This window comes from Barbatula barbatula (genome assembly GCF_947034865.1).
Source record: "Barbatula barbatula genome assembly, chromosome: 17".
Lineage (NCBI taxonomy): Eukaryota > Metazoa > Chordata > Actinopteri > Cypriniformes > Nemacheilidae > Barbatula > Barbatula barbatula.
Window position 1 is genome coordinate 7,541,036 of NC_136780.1, and position 18,461 is coordinate 7,559,496.

Consider the following 18,461-nt stretch of genomic DNA (forward strand, 5'->3'; position numbering starts at 1 on the left):
GCCAACAAAATCCACCTCTGAAAATAATCGTTTATTGAGTTAACAACTACTACAGTCAGACAAAATTAAGTATTTAAGCAATAATATATGAATAGAAAACTGAAAGGAAACGTAAGGCTTTAAAATAAGGTATAAAATGTGCTCAGCAGGACCAATAAAACGACATCCCATAGTCTTTGAAACGCCACACGATTATCTAGCAGCTGTACAATATTAAATGTTGTTCTAATGAAGTATTTTGGCAAATAACAATATGGAAACACACACTGAGAACTTTACATTGGCCACTCCTTTGAGATTTTATGTGCTATGACATAATTCGGAATACTATATACATTTAGCTAGTCCAGATCATCTCAAAACATTCTATAAGCACAACTTTCTGACTACCCTCACCTTAAAAAACACAGCTGTCTCCAATAATAAATTCAGTAATGCACAGTTTTTGTTAACAGGCATATAACAGTTTTACAGCTGTGCTATCCACAAATATTAAAAAAATCACAAATATCGTTTTTGTAATCTAATCTATGGTATAGAATTACTTCGAACTATATTACACCATATGTGATAACATTTATATTTAAGTATACACATTGTTATTGCTTTGGATTTCATGGACATGACCCACTATCTCCAATGTCCAATCTACAGAAAAATGTAGATTTAATTCGTGTTTCACACAAAATGCAAATTAAGGCAAATTATAAAAAATATAATAAAATTAGTATGATGCAACATGATATTTGACACAAAGTAAATACATGAAAATAAATACTGATTACTAAATGTTAAAATCCCAGGATTTCCCTCTGAAATATAAAGACTATGAGTGATTTGAAAAAGGCTCCAGAATCAAGCTGTTCAAATTGCAGATGACCAGATACGGAGAGCTCATCGCTTGACATAGAACTGTGCAAACAGTGTATGTATCTTGACCTTCAAAAGAACCAGGGACAAGGTCACCGAAGGTCAGTAACAATAGTAAAGCTGAGAACGTAGATGTCTGAAAGAGTCCTCTCCATGAGCTCCTGCTTGCTCTCCCTCAAACAGCATGGAGTCTGGAAGAATGACTCCCTCCAGAGGATCGGGCTGACAAAACTCCACCAAAAACTCTTCCTCAGCCTCCAGCAGCGTTCTGGACCAGGCTGACATGTCAAGTCTACCAGACACTCCTCCATACTCTTCAGCCAACACAGATGGAGGGATGACTCGGTGGAGAGAAGCCAAGTCTGAGCCATGTAAAACAAACTGTGGGGAATCGACAGGCCAAAATGACATACTATTATGCTACAGTTTCATCACATTCAGGCCATGGATTAGATTGTTTAAACAAAGACTTGTAATAACTTAATTCTATTCTATGAATAAATAATTATTTTTTTGGTTATGGTATATGTTCCTTATGAAGCAAATCTGTTAATTTGTGTACATCTACATGAAAAACTCTAAATATATGGGGACAAATTATTAAAATATATTTTATGCAAAAGTTACTCACCCTCTCAGCCATTTTCTCTTTAAGAAAGGGCTTTATTATCGCAAAAATACCCTTGAAGATACGTGGCTCATTTATAATGTTTACTGCTTTTATTCTTATTGGGAATCCATCCTGAAACACAAATTCAGTGTTTCAGCCAGAATCAATAACTTTATTATAATTGATTGCTGTCCTTTAATGATTTAGAAATGTCTTACCTGAAGAATGCTAACAACTTTCTTTGCCAGGAGAGGACCTGGATTAGAGGCTTGAGAGAGACCAACCCCTGCATAATCCACCAGGATAACAATTCCATTCACTTGGGTTTCCTCGGGCTGAATCAGCTTCTCTAAAGTCAAATAAATGGCCCGGATGTTGTCAACAAATGCATAGTCATTAGGCCTCCATTTACCTAGAAAGAAAAAAGAATGAATACTGCATAAGCAGACAATGAAAGGTGTTGCTTAGATAAGCAACATTCCAATTGACGGTGTGTCATATTAGTTCTGATGCTTTATTTTGAAACTAATCTTCCATATTTACAGTGCCCTCCACTAATATTGGCACCCTTGGTAAATATGAGCAAAGAAAGCTGTAAAAATAAATCTGCATTATTTTATAGGATCTTTTATAAAAACAAATCTATAAAATTCCAACATTTCATTTAAGTACAACAATTTGAAGTGGGGGGAATATTACACAATGAAAAATCTTTTTTTCTCTAATACACCCTTGTCACAATTATTGGCACCATTAGAAATTCGTATGAGTAAAATATCCCCCAAGTATTTTCCAATTGATATTTACATTTTCTTAGCACACCAAGGTGACTAGAAACATGATATTGTCTAGTCATGACATTCTTGTTGCACAGGAAAATATTAGTAACACAAAGCCCAAACACAGTATTCTTCTTTTTACATAAAATATTACGATTTAATACTCATATTGCGCTTTCGCATGAACAGCACAAGTCTAATGATAGTCTATAAAAAGACATCGTCAACGGTTTAACCATTACCTGGACGTAAACACAGTATATACCGTCCGTGTGGATCTGGTCTGGGCAGGACAGTGAGAAAGCCCAGGTCCAGCACATGCTTCACTGCGGAGGGCTTCAGATCCTGAAACACCTCAGGCCAGGCTTTCCTGCTGGCATGATAATTCAGAAGAAGCTGAAGGGCCCGGTCATAATCGAACTTTCTGGCCCTGAGGAAGCGCAGGAGAAATGCATCATCCAAGCGTGTTCTCAGATTAGGGTGGTCCTTTAGTACCATATCTCTTAAAGCCTGGACATCCCGGAGCCTCCATTCTGGCTTCTCCTGGAGCTGCTCACGTGCCTTGGCCACCAGCTCAGGAGTCAGGGTGCAGGTGTAGATGGGAGGAGGAGCGGCTGGGAAACCCTCACCTGTCACTTCTTCCCTTGTAGGGCCCACATCAATGAGACGGTTTTGGTCTTCCATGTACTGTTTGTGGATCAGTGTATTACAGGTCTGAGTATGTGGCAAAACTGAAAAGATGATGACAGAGTGAGTCATGCAGAATATGAAAAACAATGCAAACATTACAGGCATACACAGATCTTTCACAAGGAACAGATACTATCTTATGTCCAATATCTAACTGTTAACACAAGCAAAAAATGAAATATATTTCACAACTGGTGTTAAACAAGTACAATATTATGACCCTGCTGGGCTCTGATGTGGTGTTGCTTGAAAAAGCCTCGTAATGCATTTTATGAAAAATCAAAAAATACCGAAAACAGACGCTGATTTTATAATGTGCGATTTGGTTTAAACTGAAGCACTTCATTTAAAACCGAACATAATAAATAAAGCAGTGAACGTTATAGCCTACCTGCCCAAGAAATCCGCAATCAGTTCCGTGTACAAGCAGAAGCCGTCCTCCCATTGGCTACTCTACACCACGTGATGTGTGATGTCAGATGCTAACTGTCTAAAAACTACACTAAAGCCAGCAGATTCATGTCAATAAATAAAGTGTATTTAAAGACAAATAAATAAATAAAGCCAGCAGATGAAATGTTTGGACTACGAAATTAAAGAGTTACAAGTTGTCACACTTTACCCGCCAGGTGGCATAATTGCAACACTGTGAGTAATTTGTATACACGCGTATGCGTTATTGGTTTCGGTTTTTGTAGTTTATAGATAGAAAATTATGTTCGTCATTCAGTTGCATTAAGTGAACTCGTCTTCGAGAGAGGTGCGAGCCCACAAACGTCTGTAAAAGGAATATTATATTTTATAATGTCACCATGGGCGTAAAAGCTCAGCACCCCTAAAAAGAAGCTCAGCACCCCTAAAACTTGGAGTAAGAAATGTTGTTATTCTAAAAAAATTATCTTTTACAAGAATCTGGATTTTGGAGTTAGTTGAATCAATGTTAAAATGATAAAGTTATTTTTCAATAGACACATTTTTTGTTTTTGTCTGAAAAGAGGATGGGTGGTGGCAGCGGGGCTCATTGGGTGCTCAGCACCCCTAAAGCTCTGACCCTAAAATCGCCACTGCTTGACACATTGTAGATGTGATAACATCGGGGTACACCGAGTAATTGACGAATATCATTCCCCGACAAATATTTCTATCGTGATGTGTATCAGCCTCGTGAATTATTGTTGGTCGTTATCAGTGCTGCTGAGAAGCGCACACACCCGCAGCGCAAAAAATCCTTGACCATGCTCTGCCACGTGTTACTCTTCTTTTATCATCTTGTGCTTCAGCTGATTTTACTGCTTCATACTATTATGAGCCTGAAGTGCTGCTCTAAAAATAAGATTTTGTAATATAGCATGAGATGACATTTGATATTAATACATAAGTGCGTTCACATGACAAGTATCAGGATTGAGGATTGCTCAGACCACCGATAGCCATTCAATACTGTTCTAGTATTTGTATTATTTCAACAGCTGCTTAGACTTGTTTTAGTCTACTAAAAACTGAACCACGCGAGTGGGGAAAATAAAAGCAGACGTTGTTTTGTAAAAATATAACCATAGCATTTAATATCAGTTTGTAGTACAAATTACCATTCTTCCTGAAGGTGGGAAGTGTATATAGATCTTAAATGATAAAAGGATGTTTAAAACTAGCACTGAATACAGTGTGACATTATACCATAAAATACACATCACTCACTAGTCACAGTAAAGGGGTGAGCATGAGACCAAAATGTTTTTTTTACTTCACAAATATTTTAAACCATCACCATGACATCATGGGCTCATTAACAGTGACTTAGAAAAGACATGAAAAAACCCAGAATAATCATTATATTTACAATTTCGGTATGGCATATACAGAAAAAAATTGGATATGCACATACTCAAGTCTTAACATAAACACAACAATTTTGGTAAATAACATTTCCAAGGCACCAAGTGTGTTCAGGCCACGCCAAAAGTTGTATAAGAGTCAGTTATTTGTGGCAAATTATTGGAATACCGTACAATAAAACAAACAGCTGATCATGTTTAGATAAGAGGTTTGCTGTAACATTTATGGTACTCACTTCTGGGCAAATCACAGCGTTAAGCATATGTGGTTTGGTTCTTATTCATATCTCAGGTTTGGAACTGAAGTCTTTCGTTTGGTCTGGCAATTTATAATTTTTATAGACCTTGATTGACGACGACAGTAATTAGATCCCTGAATTGTTTCACTAAAAACCTTCAAACAGTAAAAACTTACTCTTACTCTGCCCAAATGTCTGACACAACATACTTAATCGAACCTAATAGAAGTACCATACAAGTTAAAAACTTTCTCTGTGATAGTTCTTTAAATCTTGAATCTGTGTGTCCCGTGTACTCAGATGGCCTCTTGTTTTGTGATGGTCAGGTGTGGAATTGAGCTTGGCTGTTTGGGCACTTGGGCTATAACCCCTGGAGCCATCTTGTAGTGATCAGAACCTGAGGCTGTGGGGGGAGAAGGGATTGGCGTTTCCGGAGTGGCTGTTCAGAATGAGAAGAGACATTAGATCAGTGGAACCTCATATAGGCTACAGTATGTACATAATTTAATGGTAACATTGAAAGAAAGAAACCATCGGTTGACGCAAAGTAAGCACCCTTTGGACATTTCTGAAGGCATTAGGGCTGGAAAGAATTACAGTAACCTTCAAGTAAGCCTGATTAGTTTTCACGATTCTGCTAAGAATTTCTCCAACAAGCCTGTTTTTGACTGGCTACCTGAATCTCACGTCCATGAGAAACATTATAAACTTTAAATCCAATACAGCTAGAATATACAGATACTTACACATCTGTCCATTGTGTATGGGAGTGGCCATGTTGGTGACTATGACATTGTTACTGAGGTGCTCTTGGACCAGATGTGGATGTAGGGAATGGTGGGCATGAGGGGCTTCATTTGCAGAACCTGATAAGAAGAGAGTTTTGAGCCATTTAATTTTCATGAACACAAAATTGTAATGTTCAGAGCTTTCAGAGTCATTTTTATAATTACCTCCTAGAAGCATCTCTTGTAGCAGGTTGTCTATCTTTGCCATTCCAAACAGTTTAACAAACTGGATTTGCTCAATCATTTGCCAGGTGATACTCTGTAGTGTTGGCAAAAGAAGAAGCAGCTCGCCAAACCGCCCCCTTGAGTCGTATTGGCGGTCATTGATGTAGTCCTCCAAACTAACTTGAACTTGGTATCGCATACGTTTGATCTTACTTGGATCACTTAAACCTTTGGCATCTAAATGAGTAGCAAAAGATTACCTTGTTAGATCTGTTCTGACAAAACATAAAAATGTTAAAATTTTGTTCAGAAAGTTGCTTTTCTGCTTTTTTTCAGAATGATTTATCTACCTGGATCAAAAAATACAATAGCCTTCAAGCAGGCATATTCATTGTCGTCGATCTGAAGATCCTGAAAGGGAAGAACTAACTCATCCAGGATCCTTATAGCCACCCGGCTCACCTCCAGCTCTGGGCAGTTTCGAGGAATTATATGATCATTACCTGTGATGAGAAACAATAAGAAAGTGAGGTAAAATCTAGATTCAGTCAGAATGTTAGACAATTCTGATATCCTGAAGACGGTCACCCTTTATCGGGCTCTATTACTTACCTAATAGTAAAATATCTTTATACAACATGGAACGTTTGGACGCTCCTAGTAAGAGATGTTCTCCAGCATGAGCACGCAGTAAAGCCACCTGAGATAAGTGAGAAGAAGTCAGTTTTATGATGTAGCAAAGAATTTTGTCTTAGATATTATAATAGCTGTTTGTTGTACCATTATTAAAGTGAAAGTTCACCCAAAAATGCAATTCTTTGATCATTTGCACATCCTTTTGTCATTTCATACCTTTGCAAGTGAATGGCGGCCAGTTACCAACATTCTTCAAAATATCTTGTGTTCATGCAGGTTTGAAATGACAAGAGGTTGAGTAAATTATGACAGAATCATGTTTTTGGAAGAAATATCCTTTTAAAAGACCAAAAAAGTATCTTCTTTTTTAAAATACTGTCTAAATCATACAGGTTTTAGTGAATGCCTGTGGGACTTTTACATGCATGTTTGTGTGAGAAGAGACGGTGTGAAGCGCTCTCACCCTCAACTAAAGCACATGAATCAGTTACCATGCCTCAGTGCTCAGGATGTTAATGATTCTGAATGTATCGAGAAGAGATGTAACTTTCAAACTAGCTCATCATATTCTAACCAGAGCCATCAAAATACATTAACCACCCAAACCGTGGATCTCTGCGCAATTTTTCCGACTAGAAAAAAATCCGAAAAAAAGTTGACAACACTATCCAGGAAATGGTTAACGCTTTACAATAATGTTCAACCCATTAGCATTCATGCATTAGGTGTCATGATCTTTCAGTGAACCTTTGGTTAATGTTAATTTATATGTTGTTCATTGTTAATTCAAGTGTTTTTCACAACTTATATATTCAAGATCAATAAATGCTGTTAAAATATTTTCATTTTTATTTTATGTTTATACAAAGCAAATGTTGGACATTATTGTAACGTGTAAAAGTTCCCATTCACTCAAAATAAATTAATCTATGTATTGGAGCTGCTACATGATTCATGCATCTCATCCTACCTGATCATCCAGCGGGAGGTCACAGAATGCAGGAATGTATTTGGCCCATTCCACCAACACCAGCAGTTGTTGTTTCATAGACTCGCACACATCCGTTATTGTGGCTACCTTCTTCGTTCTGATGTCACCATTCATTATAGGTCCCGGTGATGTGATCTACACCATGACATAACAGCAGAATGTTGTTAATCACATTTTATTTAAAATAATTCAGTACAAAATAGGAATAACTAAATGTCTGTGCCTCTACAGTCATTGGAATTGCTAAAATGATGACTGTTTGCAAATGTGGTTCATATTTTATTATTGGCACAAGTGTATTCACACTTTGCAAAATACAAACCTGTCTAGAAAGAACATCAGCCTGAATGAGTGCATTTATGGAGGGTAAACTGCTGTCTTCATAGCTGGATCTTCTGGTGCTAATCCTGTCTCTTTCATTCTGCACAGCTGAGGACAACAAGCAGCAAAGTTTCATTCATTAACAACAACAACAAAAAATCCACAGGTGTGCATGTTATAATGTTAAAACATTTTCTTGTTATCAGTGTCAGTAAATGCGACCAAGTTCAGACAACCAATCGAGATTGAGCAGACACTTTGTGAGTTGGGGGAGGGAGTTCCTCAAGGTTGAGCTTTTTATCAGTGTGCGGTTATGATGGCTCTAAACTGTTTGTTCAGCATAAACCAGACATAGACCTCGGTGCATTGTTGAGTGAACATTAACAAAATGTCTCTCGCTCACTCTCTCCTCGCTCTTGCAACATAATTCGCACGACCAGTGTCTTACCTCGTCTTCTAACCTTTTTAATAAGATTTAATCTCCGGCTTTATTTATCTGCACTCTAGAGCTCGACTGGTAAGATCACTAGCAACACCAAGGTCATGGCTTTGATTCCTGGAGTACACATGTACTGATAAGATGTACTCTTAAATCGCTTTAGACTAAAAGATGCATTAATGAGATAACAGCAAGCAGGTATAGGTATACCTTCTTTCTTCATCCCAGCTCGAAAACACTTCTTCAGTCTACAGTACCGACACTGATTTCTTTTGTCTTTGTCCACTATGCACTGTCTGTTGAACCTGCAACACAGGCATAAAATATAAAACATTTTATATATAAGATGCTTATTCTTGTATGTCAATGAAATTTCAGTGAAAACTTAATGGGATTCTTTGCAAAATGCTGGGATTTAGGGCTTATTTAGGATTGTTTGGCATAGTTTCTGACCTGCAGGAGTACATGTGGTTTTTGCGTACACTGCGTCTGAAGAAACCTTTGCAGCCGTCACAACTAGAGGCACCATAGTGCTTTCCTGTGGCACGGTCCCCACAGATGGCACATAGGGAGCCCACGCCTAAGTGGTTGGCAGCATTCAAGTTGGCACTGTCAGCTGGCGAGGAGTCTGAAAATACAGTAAATAAATGTACTCATGAGAGCTTAAAAATGATAAACAACATGTGAATATTGCATTCTTAGCATTTGGATTGCAGACTGAATCAGATACACTCCTGATTCTCTGACCAATCAGAGTTGAAGTAAATAGGGGAAAGGTTATGGAGTGCGAAATACTTTCAAAAAGACATTTTTACACCTAAATCAATTGGAAGTAGGTAATCATGATAAAAATGTGCTGGAAAGGTAAGTAAGTAATCCACAAGTGATTATGACCAAATCTGTACAAAAGCTAAAACAAGAGCATGCTTGACTGTATAAACTCGAATTAGTGCTGATGACCAGTAAACACATTCCACAAAAAAATCCATTGAGCACACGATGGCTATAAAGTTAATTTAGAAAAAAATAGGGTTAAATGGGAAATAATTCGATTTTAGATTACAGAAATATGTTTTTATATTTTAGGACAGGGGAGCATTTAGAGGTAATTACATCAACACCTAAGCAATGACTCGGCTGATCAAAGGCAAAATGTGATAAATGGTCTCTTTATTTTATGTGATGATTGTCTAAAGAAAAATAACCAGTTTCATTTCACACATCATTTGCATGACAAGGATATTTTTATTTATATGAAGAGTTTGGTTCCAAATAAAGAGACATTCAAAATGTTACCGTGTTTAATTATGTTAGTTGGCTGTATTTTTTTGTTATTATGGCTTAAATCAAAACAAACCAACTGGAGTTCGGTTGATATTAATTGGAATGCACAATAAAAAAACATGATTTGTGTTATGTAATTTTGGAGCCAAACTCTTCATATATATATATATATATATATATATATATATATATATATATATATATATATACTTTGAATGTGTTGAATTAATACCAATTACACTTAATGTGAATGTGGCTGGATTTTATACTGCCTCAGTGAAAAAGATATACATACAGTAAATGTAAGTTAACCTCAAATGTCAGTGAAATTTCCCCAATTATGTATAACTTTACCATAAGTATTAGTTTACAAGTTGATTTCGGCTGGATATCAATTTGTTGCATAAAACCTGGACATGGGAGACTGAGCTGCGAAACATTTCCACGACGCTTTCTCAGCATAATGATCATTCACACCGGTGTCAAACCTCTCGTTGAAATACTATCCAAACAAGTCATTTTATCCAAAGCCAACTGTATGAGAACAAGACACAGTGATCTGACACTTTCTTTCTTCTTCTTGTAGACAATATCAGCAAGACTGAGCATGCTCTTCTTATCATCTACTAAAAATTGCATTTTGTATCAGCCTTTACACCCAGTATCAGTGGCTCAGCCCAAACGCGTACGAACCAGCTAGTCGTCCTCCCGTAATGCAGCCCTAGAGGGATGACACTTCCACTAATTATAAACCATCAGTCCTGTTAAACATATGCCACCCACGCTTGACCGTATTTTTAGTAGCCTATATAAGTCACCGAAGGTCTCAAAGTTCACCAAAGGGTCTGGGTGGATGACTCACCTGTGCTCATTGCAAGCACCTGCATGTTCTCAAACTCCAGAGTGGTATAGGCTGGGTCCAAGGCCTCGCTGTAATCTGCCATGTCCATGTCTACTAGTGGTTTAGACAGACGCATTCTCAGCTACCTGATGCTGGGGTAAAGACTTGTCTTCTCTACACAGTTTGGACACCCCCTCATAGGCCAAGTCCCGCCTCTACGAGGGGTAGATACCTTTGAGTGACAGGGGCCATGTCCTCAAGGGCAAAGATGAGGCTTGTTGTGATTGACAGGCCGGGGCCTCCTCCCAAGGCACGGCCCCACTCTGCAACGGGGTGGCCCTTATGTTAATCATTAAAGTGCTAAATCAGAGTTGTTTTTTAAAGACGGTGACATACAGGTTTTTTATGGTCTTATTTTGTCAGTAAATTGTTTCCTTGCTTTCCATATCATCCATTTCAGCACACGGGCTCAGGAGAACGGAGTCAGGTCTGGGATTTGATATGTTCCAAATATGCCCCCCAATTTTGCAATGTGCAAATAAGTAATAGCACAGTCAAATCGTGGCTTTATTGTAAAAGAGTACATTGTTCTGTTCAATATTCTGGGTGTGATAAAGAACTCGCATTGCTTGAATGTTGTTCTCTAAATCGAACACATACAAAATCTAGATACAGTAGTATGTGGTGACACCTGTAATTGTTGTCGCCACACATTGACAGACTTAGATGCATTGAAATAGATTTGGTTGTGATTTTACAAACAATCCAAAGTGGCGCAAAGCTTTGCCATTAATGAGATTAAGTCACAGTCGGTCAACTCTGAAGCGTTGAATTTGTAGAGCGATCAATGTTGTCCTAACTCTTAACGGAGAGGATAAAACTATTTGTTACTCAAACAGGAAAATTTGATGGTACAGTTACGCAAATACCAACTTCAAGTACATCAATGTAAGAGCCAAGGCAAACAGAGGCGAGCGTGCATATTTGAAGAGTAGAAGGCAACCAATAGGTCAGTGTTCTACAGTTCAGACTCCCTCAAGCTTCTGAAACCAGGATCGTGAACCTCGTATCCATTTGCCAATCTACAGCCACTGAAAAAATTAAGAGAGCATTTCAATATAATTTTTTACTATGTGTATAGTAAAATGATCATTTTTGTTTAATTCTGTGACATACTAGCAATATTTCTCTCCGATTTCAAATACAAATATTGTTTCTATTTGCATTTATTAGTAGAAAATGAAAACTGGATAAAGAGGTCAAAATAACGGAAAAGATGCTCTGTATTTTTTCAGACCTCAAATAAATACTGCAAAGAAAACAAGTTCATATTCACTTTAAAGCACTACAATAGCTAAATTTGTACATGTATGTGGAAAAAAGCCCAAAACTATTTTTTATGTTAAACCTTAATTGTTCAAATGAAAATGTAATGGTCATTTAATTTGTTTGGCGGCTGTATCTAACATTCTTCAGTCAACAACGTAACTATTACCCAGTGTTCTGTACATTTCAAAGCGTACGCAAATAAATAAATAAATCATGTTTGATATCCTTTATTTACTATTGTTGAGTCACAGTAGTGTGTCTTGTTTAATCAAATTGCGGTATTGGGAGAAATTGAATGAGGATGTGAGATTGTGTGTTTATGTTGAGCTTGCTAAAACATTGTTCATTATCTGTACAGCACATCTCAAATCACTGTCTCTGTGGATTAAATGTGCTGAGCTGGTTTAAATAGGCTGGAAAACACCTAAAGCATAAAGATGCTTGATTTCAGTATATTTCAGGGACATTTGTCAATGGCATTTAAGGAACATTCACAAGAAAAAACATGTCACTATATATGACATACGTATGCTAGAACTGCACAGGTTGTGTTGCCTCTGAGTTTCTCTTTGAAACATAACATTTCTTTACATACTTATCTTCATGTGTGTCAAATGAAGTCAAATGATGACAAAATGACATTTCCTGCTAAATCTGACCTGACAGCTCAATTTATAAATGGGTATTATAACTATTACATTGTAAATCAGGATGAGGTAAGGAGACAGTTCTGAACAATGATCTTTTATGTTCAACATATTTTTTGTTCATTCTTTAACCAAAAAAGTTACGGATTGCAACCTTTCCAAGCACTAGTTAGCCAAATGTGTATAGACTGTTTAAATGAGAAATACTCATACATGTTTCTTATTTATGGGTTATTAAAATTTGTGCTCGACTCACCAGAAATGAACCTTAGAAATGACATTCAGTGTTCAGGAATGACTCACAATGCACAAATCTTATCTGTATCACCATTAAATTCTTTATCACAGAGCACATCTCCATGTTTGAACTAAAGAACAACCTCTATAAAGTGTAATTGGCAAAGTTATGGCCCTTACTCACATGCCATGAAATGAGCAGAAGGTGATAACTACATTAGATCATTACCTCACACGGAGTCTCTCGGTGAACAAATGTATTGAAACGATTTGAATCTGTAAAGTATTGCTGATGTGTAATGAGAGGCAGGTGGGTTCGGCTGTGTATTGATTAACTTATATTCATGTCAATCTTTTTAATTAATGTGACAGGCTATTTGGTATTAATATTAATAAAGTTGAATCACACCTGTAATGATTCCCCAAACCCCCCCCCCCCCCCACCCTGTGATAAAGTGATAAACTTTACCAACTGGCTCACAACATAAAACTTTCACTGTAAAAAAATGGACATGATCCGATCACTCTGTACCTCCAACCAACAAGATAATCACTGATGGCCCAAGACAGATGTTTACATGCAAGCGTACTTTGAGTCTCATCATAGATGACGATACGACAGCACATGCTCGTCTTCCGCCTGTGATATGAGGCAGCGATGTCAAATCCTGCACTATAATCACTCACCCATACAGCCCGGGGCTAAAAGTCAGAGGGTTGCTCACAACTGATGTAACTCCTCTGCCTATTTTCCCCTTTGAAACTTCAAACTCCAGTTTGTGAACAAAGTCCTGCCTATCTCCACAATAAGGATCTCCGACCACTGACCAAACTCCATTTGTAACCGCTGCCTATTTGTACTTTCTCTCCAATCCCTCTTTTTCATTTCACCTGTCTGACCAAATGGGACTAACAAGGACTAGAAAGGTGTGTGCAATGCGTAGCTGGTGGATTTGACAGCCTATGTGGAATAACACACAGTTGGAGTACTCGGGAACGGGTGTCTTAAATGTGGAATATGTGTTTTGTTATTTTACGTTGTTTTAATGAAACTTGATGGGAGGTGGATGGCAGCAGCATGCATGCCAAATTCGAGGCCAGTAAAAAAGCCTCTGTGGATTGACTGGGGTAGATGGCACAGATATGTGAGTATGGCGACATAGTTGAGCACGACACAGATTGTCAACAGATCGGTCGGAGACCACATAGCTTGTGTGGTGCTTGCGTTTTGTAGGTGGGAATGTTTGTCTTTACACAATGGACATCACTTTGTGTGTTTGTAATTTGCCTTTTTTGTTTTAAATTGTGGTGTGGATTTTTTTGTGTCGGACTAATGTTTTGTTGTACTTGTCTACTGTATACTTGACTGATAAGCATGGAAACTCCTCCCCCAGGCTGTGGTGCTGTTTGATGGCCTGTTAAATTCTTAACAAAGTTCAGATGTAATTTATTCCAGATATTTTAAACAGAATAGATTTAATATTTCCGGGTGATCTAAAGAAACCCTTTTGTGTCAGAGGATAATAACAAAATCTGAGAATAAAAGTCTTCTGCATTAAAGAATGCAAACACTTTGATAGTCCAAATGTTATCAGCTCCACAAACAGAGAATCATCTCATGTGACATGACAAACAAAGCACTGTTAAGTTTTAAATACATAATCTAGGTGCAAAACAGGAGGAGTTAAAAGCAATGTTCACAATGTTAGTGATTCTCCAGAAACAAACTGTAGTTTAAACCAAAACCTTACAAGCACTGGGATGGTTTTACAACGCTTTAAAACGACTGGAATTCATATTGTTCTTGGTATTGAGAAGTTTCTTTTCTATATTCATTTAACTGTATATTTTAAGTGTTTGCATACCAATGCATTTAAAGAAATCAGACACAGTCACAAATAAACGTCGAGCTGTACATTTCTTTTAAAAATATACTAAATAGCCTAACTCAAGGCAAAGCCATTTTCTCAAGGAGCGCCTTCTTCGTAACGATTAACTGAGACAGTTATCTGCGAAGTTCTCAAAGTCCTCACCCATCAGGGTATTTGTAGTCTGGGTAATCATAAACCACTATGGCCCTAATTTTTGCACAGCCTCCATAAAGCATTTCAGTTTAAGACTCAAAATCATTAGGTAATAACACATTTGGCAAAAAAAGCACATTTACATTAGTCAACCTTTGCTATGACTTTCTGCTTATCTCTGTCTATGCTTTCATCAGAAACACGATAATGCCATTAAAAGGATTCTTCCCTGATGGGCTGCTTGTTTGTCGAATGATCACAGCCTTGCATTAAAAGATAGAATAATGTCTGACAACATACAGTGTGCTCCCGAAATGATCAAACTTCTTTGTTTCTTTTATTCTGTTTCAAAAGCTCTCTGCAAGTAAACAATTGCATCAATAAACATTTGGAGCAATGCTCTTTGTAAATCAATCACATCTGTGATAAGACTCTTTCAATGATTAACTGTGTTTTTGCTGAGAATCAGCCTGTTGACCCAATCACATTTGCAGGCTCAGTGATGCTGCGTGGACAGTTATCACTCACTTGTTATCATCAATCAATCACCTTTTCATCATAGCGTACAGCACATTGGAACATTTTGCCCAAACAAGTTTAACCTTACCCCAGTTTATCAAAGCTAAAGAGGCCAACATGGTTTATAAATTGGTCTATAATCAGTTAATTGTTACTGGGGCTTAGTGTTCTTTTACTTATTTGTGCTGTGTGGAACAGTACATAGAAATTACATAATGGTATTATGAATATACTGTAATGCTTTTTGCAGCGTGATCACGGTTTAACCACTTGAAATAAATTACATAAGGGATAGTTCACCCAAAAATGAATACATGTATGTGCATTGTACAATACAGCCGTGGAAAAAAGAAGAGACCATTCCAAATTTTATTTAATCAGCATTTCTAGAAAGCAGTGTGAAAGAAGTGTGTGAAAGAAGTGAAAACTGTGACAAATAGAGATTTTCCTCAATACAAGTAGAAATATTACTGTTGTATTGTGTAAAAGTGAATATGAACTTGTTTTCTTTCCAGTATTTGAGATTTGAAAAAACACAGAGCATCTTTTCTGTTATTTTGACCTGTTTCTCTCCGGTTTTCATCTACTGCAAACAAATGCATATAGAAATATTTGAAATATTGTTAGTAGTTCACAGAATGAAACAAAACCAGCTTTAAAAACACATACCTATAAATAGTAAACTGAAAAAAACAAAAATCATTTTGAAATGGTCTCTTCGTTTTCCCCCCCGGCTGTATATAGACTCAAATGAGTCTTACAATTTGAAACAAATGTTTACCGATAAAGTATGACTACACAACTAAGATTTTTAAGGAAACAAATCTGACACTGATGTTTACTGAAAAAGCTCCTGCTACTTAGCAGCTCCCTCATGTGGGGAAATCACTGTCCTACATCAAGCCCTGCTTCTTTTAGCCCCAGGCACAAAAAGACAAACAGCCTCCAATGACATTCAGTATAATGAATCAGACATGTACCATCATGAACATGTATGATTGTTGCAAACCTAAATACTTCAGTTAATAAACTCAAAAGACTTGCACAGTGTGACCGCAACGATTTAGTGCTAAACAAGAGTCACAACAAATCTTGTCAAAAAAACATCTAGTTTAAATTTAAGATTAAGAACGCTTGAGATTATGTTGCGTATATTTTATTTGTTCGTTGTTCAGTTAGCATTCCACCTAAATTCCAATATCTGCTCAAAATGTGCATGTAATATCTCCATTCACACATTGAAATGAAGTTACAGCTTTTTGTGAATACACTCACTCTGTTCAGGGAGTAAACAAACCGCACACGTCTGCCCTAAAAATCTACAGTGTTCAGCTCTCACTACTCTAAAAGTGGCAGTTTTAGAGTTTTTGTGGTCTTCACACTCCTCCTGTACCTGGTGTGGTGTTGAAGTGCCCCGTGCCATGTTCTTCATACATCCTGCATTAGCTTGTGGTCCTGTGAGTCGGCAAGGACCCCTGCTCCTCAACCTCCTCCACAGAATGAGCAATCCATTCAATCTCTTGTATGAGCGTGAGATGGTGTGTGCAGGCTACTGTTCTCACTGCAGCGCACACGTCGACCCTCAGCTCGCTTAATCCCTTAATGCCTGTCACAATGAGATTTAACTGCGGGCTCAAACGCGTGGCCTAATGGTGTCAAGTGTACAGAGCATAAAACTGAGAACAGCACACTTTCACTTCCCAAAGCCCCCTCTGGACTTCCTGGACACAATTGGACAGGAAAGATGTTCTAATTAGGTTGCCATGGTGATGAGTATGTCATCATTCTTAAATTGAATAATGGTCCATGGTTGTGAGGAGAGAGACAGAGTGACATCAACGTGTTTACCTGTCCATCTAGTCCTGATACAAGTACATGAATTAGATTTCCCATAAATATTTATTTTCGCAGCATGTTCTTCTATGAGCATCTTGATCTCAAGTGGAAATCAAAGTGCAAACCAGAAGAAAGTCTATGTGGAAGATTTACTTTTGGCAATATGCCATTCACTTTAGGTGGTTTGTTATACTTTAAACGGCCGTGTACATCTTCTGAACTAACTGCTGATGCTGGAGGACCTACATCACAAACTCATTCAACATTCGAGGGCAAACAGAGTTCCTCGCTCGAGAAGCATCCGAGAGCGTTTTATTTTGTTTACTTTTCTAGAGTGATCCTACAAAATCCTCAGAGTGACTGTTTCTGTTGTCTGCTCTATTGTAATGTTTTGGTTCCTCCGTGGTTATTGTGAGGAAGAAGCCCTTAATATTTGACATCACTAGCTGTAAAATGGAGCAGCACGCAGATAAATACTAAAGCTTACATCATACTGTATTTAAACAATGATTCAATAAATCTGAATTTGTGTTGATCATCTGAGACATTGGTAACTGATTTGTTTATTACTATATTAAACATTTTATGTGAAAAATGTATTTGCTGTAATGAATATGCATCAAATACCATAATAAATTTAGTACAGATTAGATTTTCATGGAATAAATGCACCCATCAGAAGTTGACACATGCAGATGCCTATTTTCCTTAAACCAACACCTTGTTTGGGGTTACTTCATTCCAGTTATAACATCGCTCACTTTGTTCCAGCACAACACTTAATCCAGCAACAGATCCCAGCAAGAAAGAGGAACTGCAGGCTTTCTCTCTACATTATTCATCTTCTTCTGCAAACAGGCCGTGTTTACCAGTCATCACGGATTTGCCACACCTCCCAAATTACAGTTGCGCACTAAAAGCTTTTGCGAATGGCGATACTATTTACACGCTGAATAAAATCTAAAAATGCTAAATGCCAACGACACGTTCCACCAAGACCATCTACCTCATGCACCCACAGTGTCCTCCATTTTTTTTCCGTTGTTAGAAAGAATTGAAGAGATGGTTTACTTACCATACGGTTGATCCATATGGGTGCCAACTTGAGCGTTCACATTGACCATCGTCTCTTATGCTCCCCACAAGTGTGCTTTGAAGTGTTTATAAAAGTTAAAGAAAACGCACATAAGTTTTGCACAGCCCTCTGTTTCTGGTAAAGGTGTTGTTGGCGCAAGGTAAGGCCAGTGCTGCCTGTTATCTTATTGATTTTCCTAATCTTGGCAAATGTGGGTGGAGAGGTTAAACAGTAACCAAGCTTGTATAGAGACCAATCCATATGACAGCCGTAGCTATAGCAACAGGATGATAGAAACTCAAATGG

At 37.6% G+C, this 18,461-nt stretch overlaps 2 protein-coding genes across 5 annotated transcripts; both read right to left on the minus strand.

Annotated features, from left to right (window-relative positions):
* Positions 1-12: 12 nt before the first annotated feature.
* On the minus strand, positions 13-3,448 carry ttpal (tocopherol (alpha) transfer protein-like). Its single transcript, XM_079479073.1, has 5 exons — positions 3,341-3,448; positions 2,502-2,990; positions 1,699-1,892; positions 1,502-1,612; positions 13-1,251 (listed from the first exon to the last, which is right to left on the minus strand). The coding sequence occupies exons 2-5, from the start codon at positions 2,941-2,943 to the stop codon at positions 973-975; spliced, it is 1,026 nt and encodes a 341-aa protein (XP_079335199.1). The 5' UTR covers positions 2,944-2,990; positions 3,341-3,448; the 3' UTR covers positions 13-972.
* Positions 3,449-4,490: 1,042 nt separating this feature from the next.
* On the minus strand, positions 4,491-18,329 carry hnf4a (hepatocyte nuclear factor 4, alpha). Of its 4 annotated transcripts, none has more exons than XM_079478137.1 (10): positions 18,156-18,329; positions 8,817-8,991; positions 8,574-8,668; positions 7,926-8,032; positions 7,583-7,738; positions 6,589-6,676; positions 6,327-6,479; positions 5,977-6,213; positions 5,770-5,889; positions 4,491-5,462 (listed from the first exon to the last, which is right to left on the minus strand). In XM_079478137.1, exons 1-10 carry the CDS (start codon positions 18,202-18,204, stop codon positions 5,320-5,322), a joined length of 1,323 nt encoding a protein of 440 aa, XP_079334263.1. In that variant the 5' UTR covers positions 18,205-18,329; the 3' UTR covers positions 4,491-5,319. The 4 variants fall into 4 exon arrangements, with proteins under 4 accessions (XP_079334263.1, XP_079334262.1, XP_079334261.1 ...); XM_079478136.1 differs by lacking the exon at positions 18,156-18,329 and adding an exon at positions 10,510-10,680; XM_079478135.1 differs by lacking the exon at positions 18,156-18,329 and adding an exon at positions 10,510-10,646 and having other exon boundaries at positions 8,574-8,659.
* Positions 18,330-18,461: the final 132 nt, after the last annotated feature.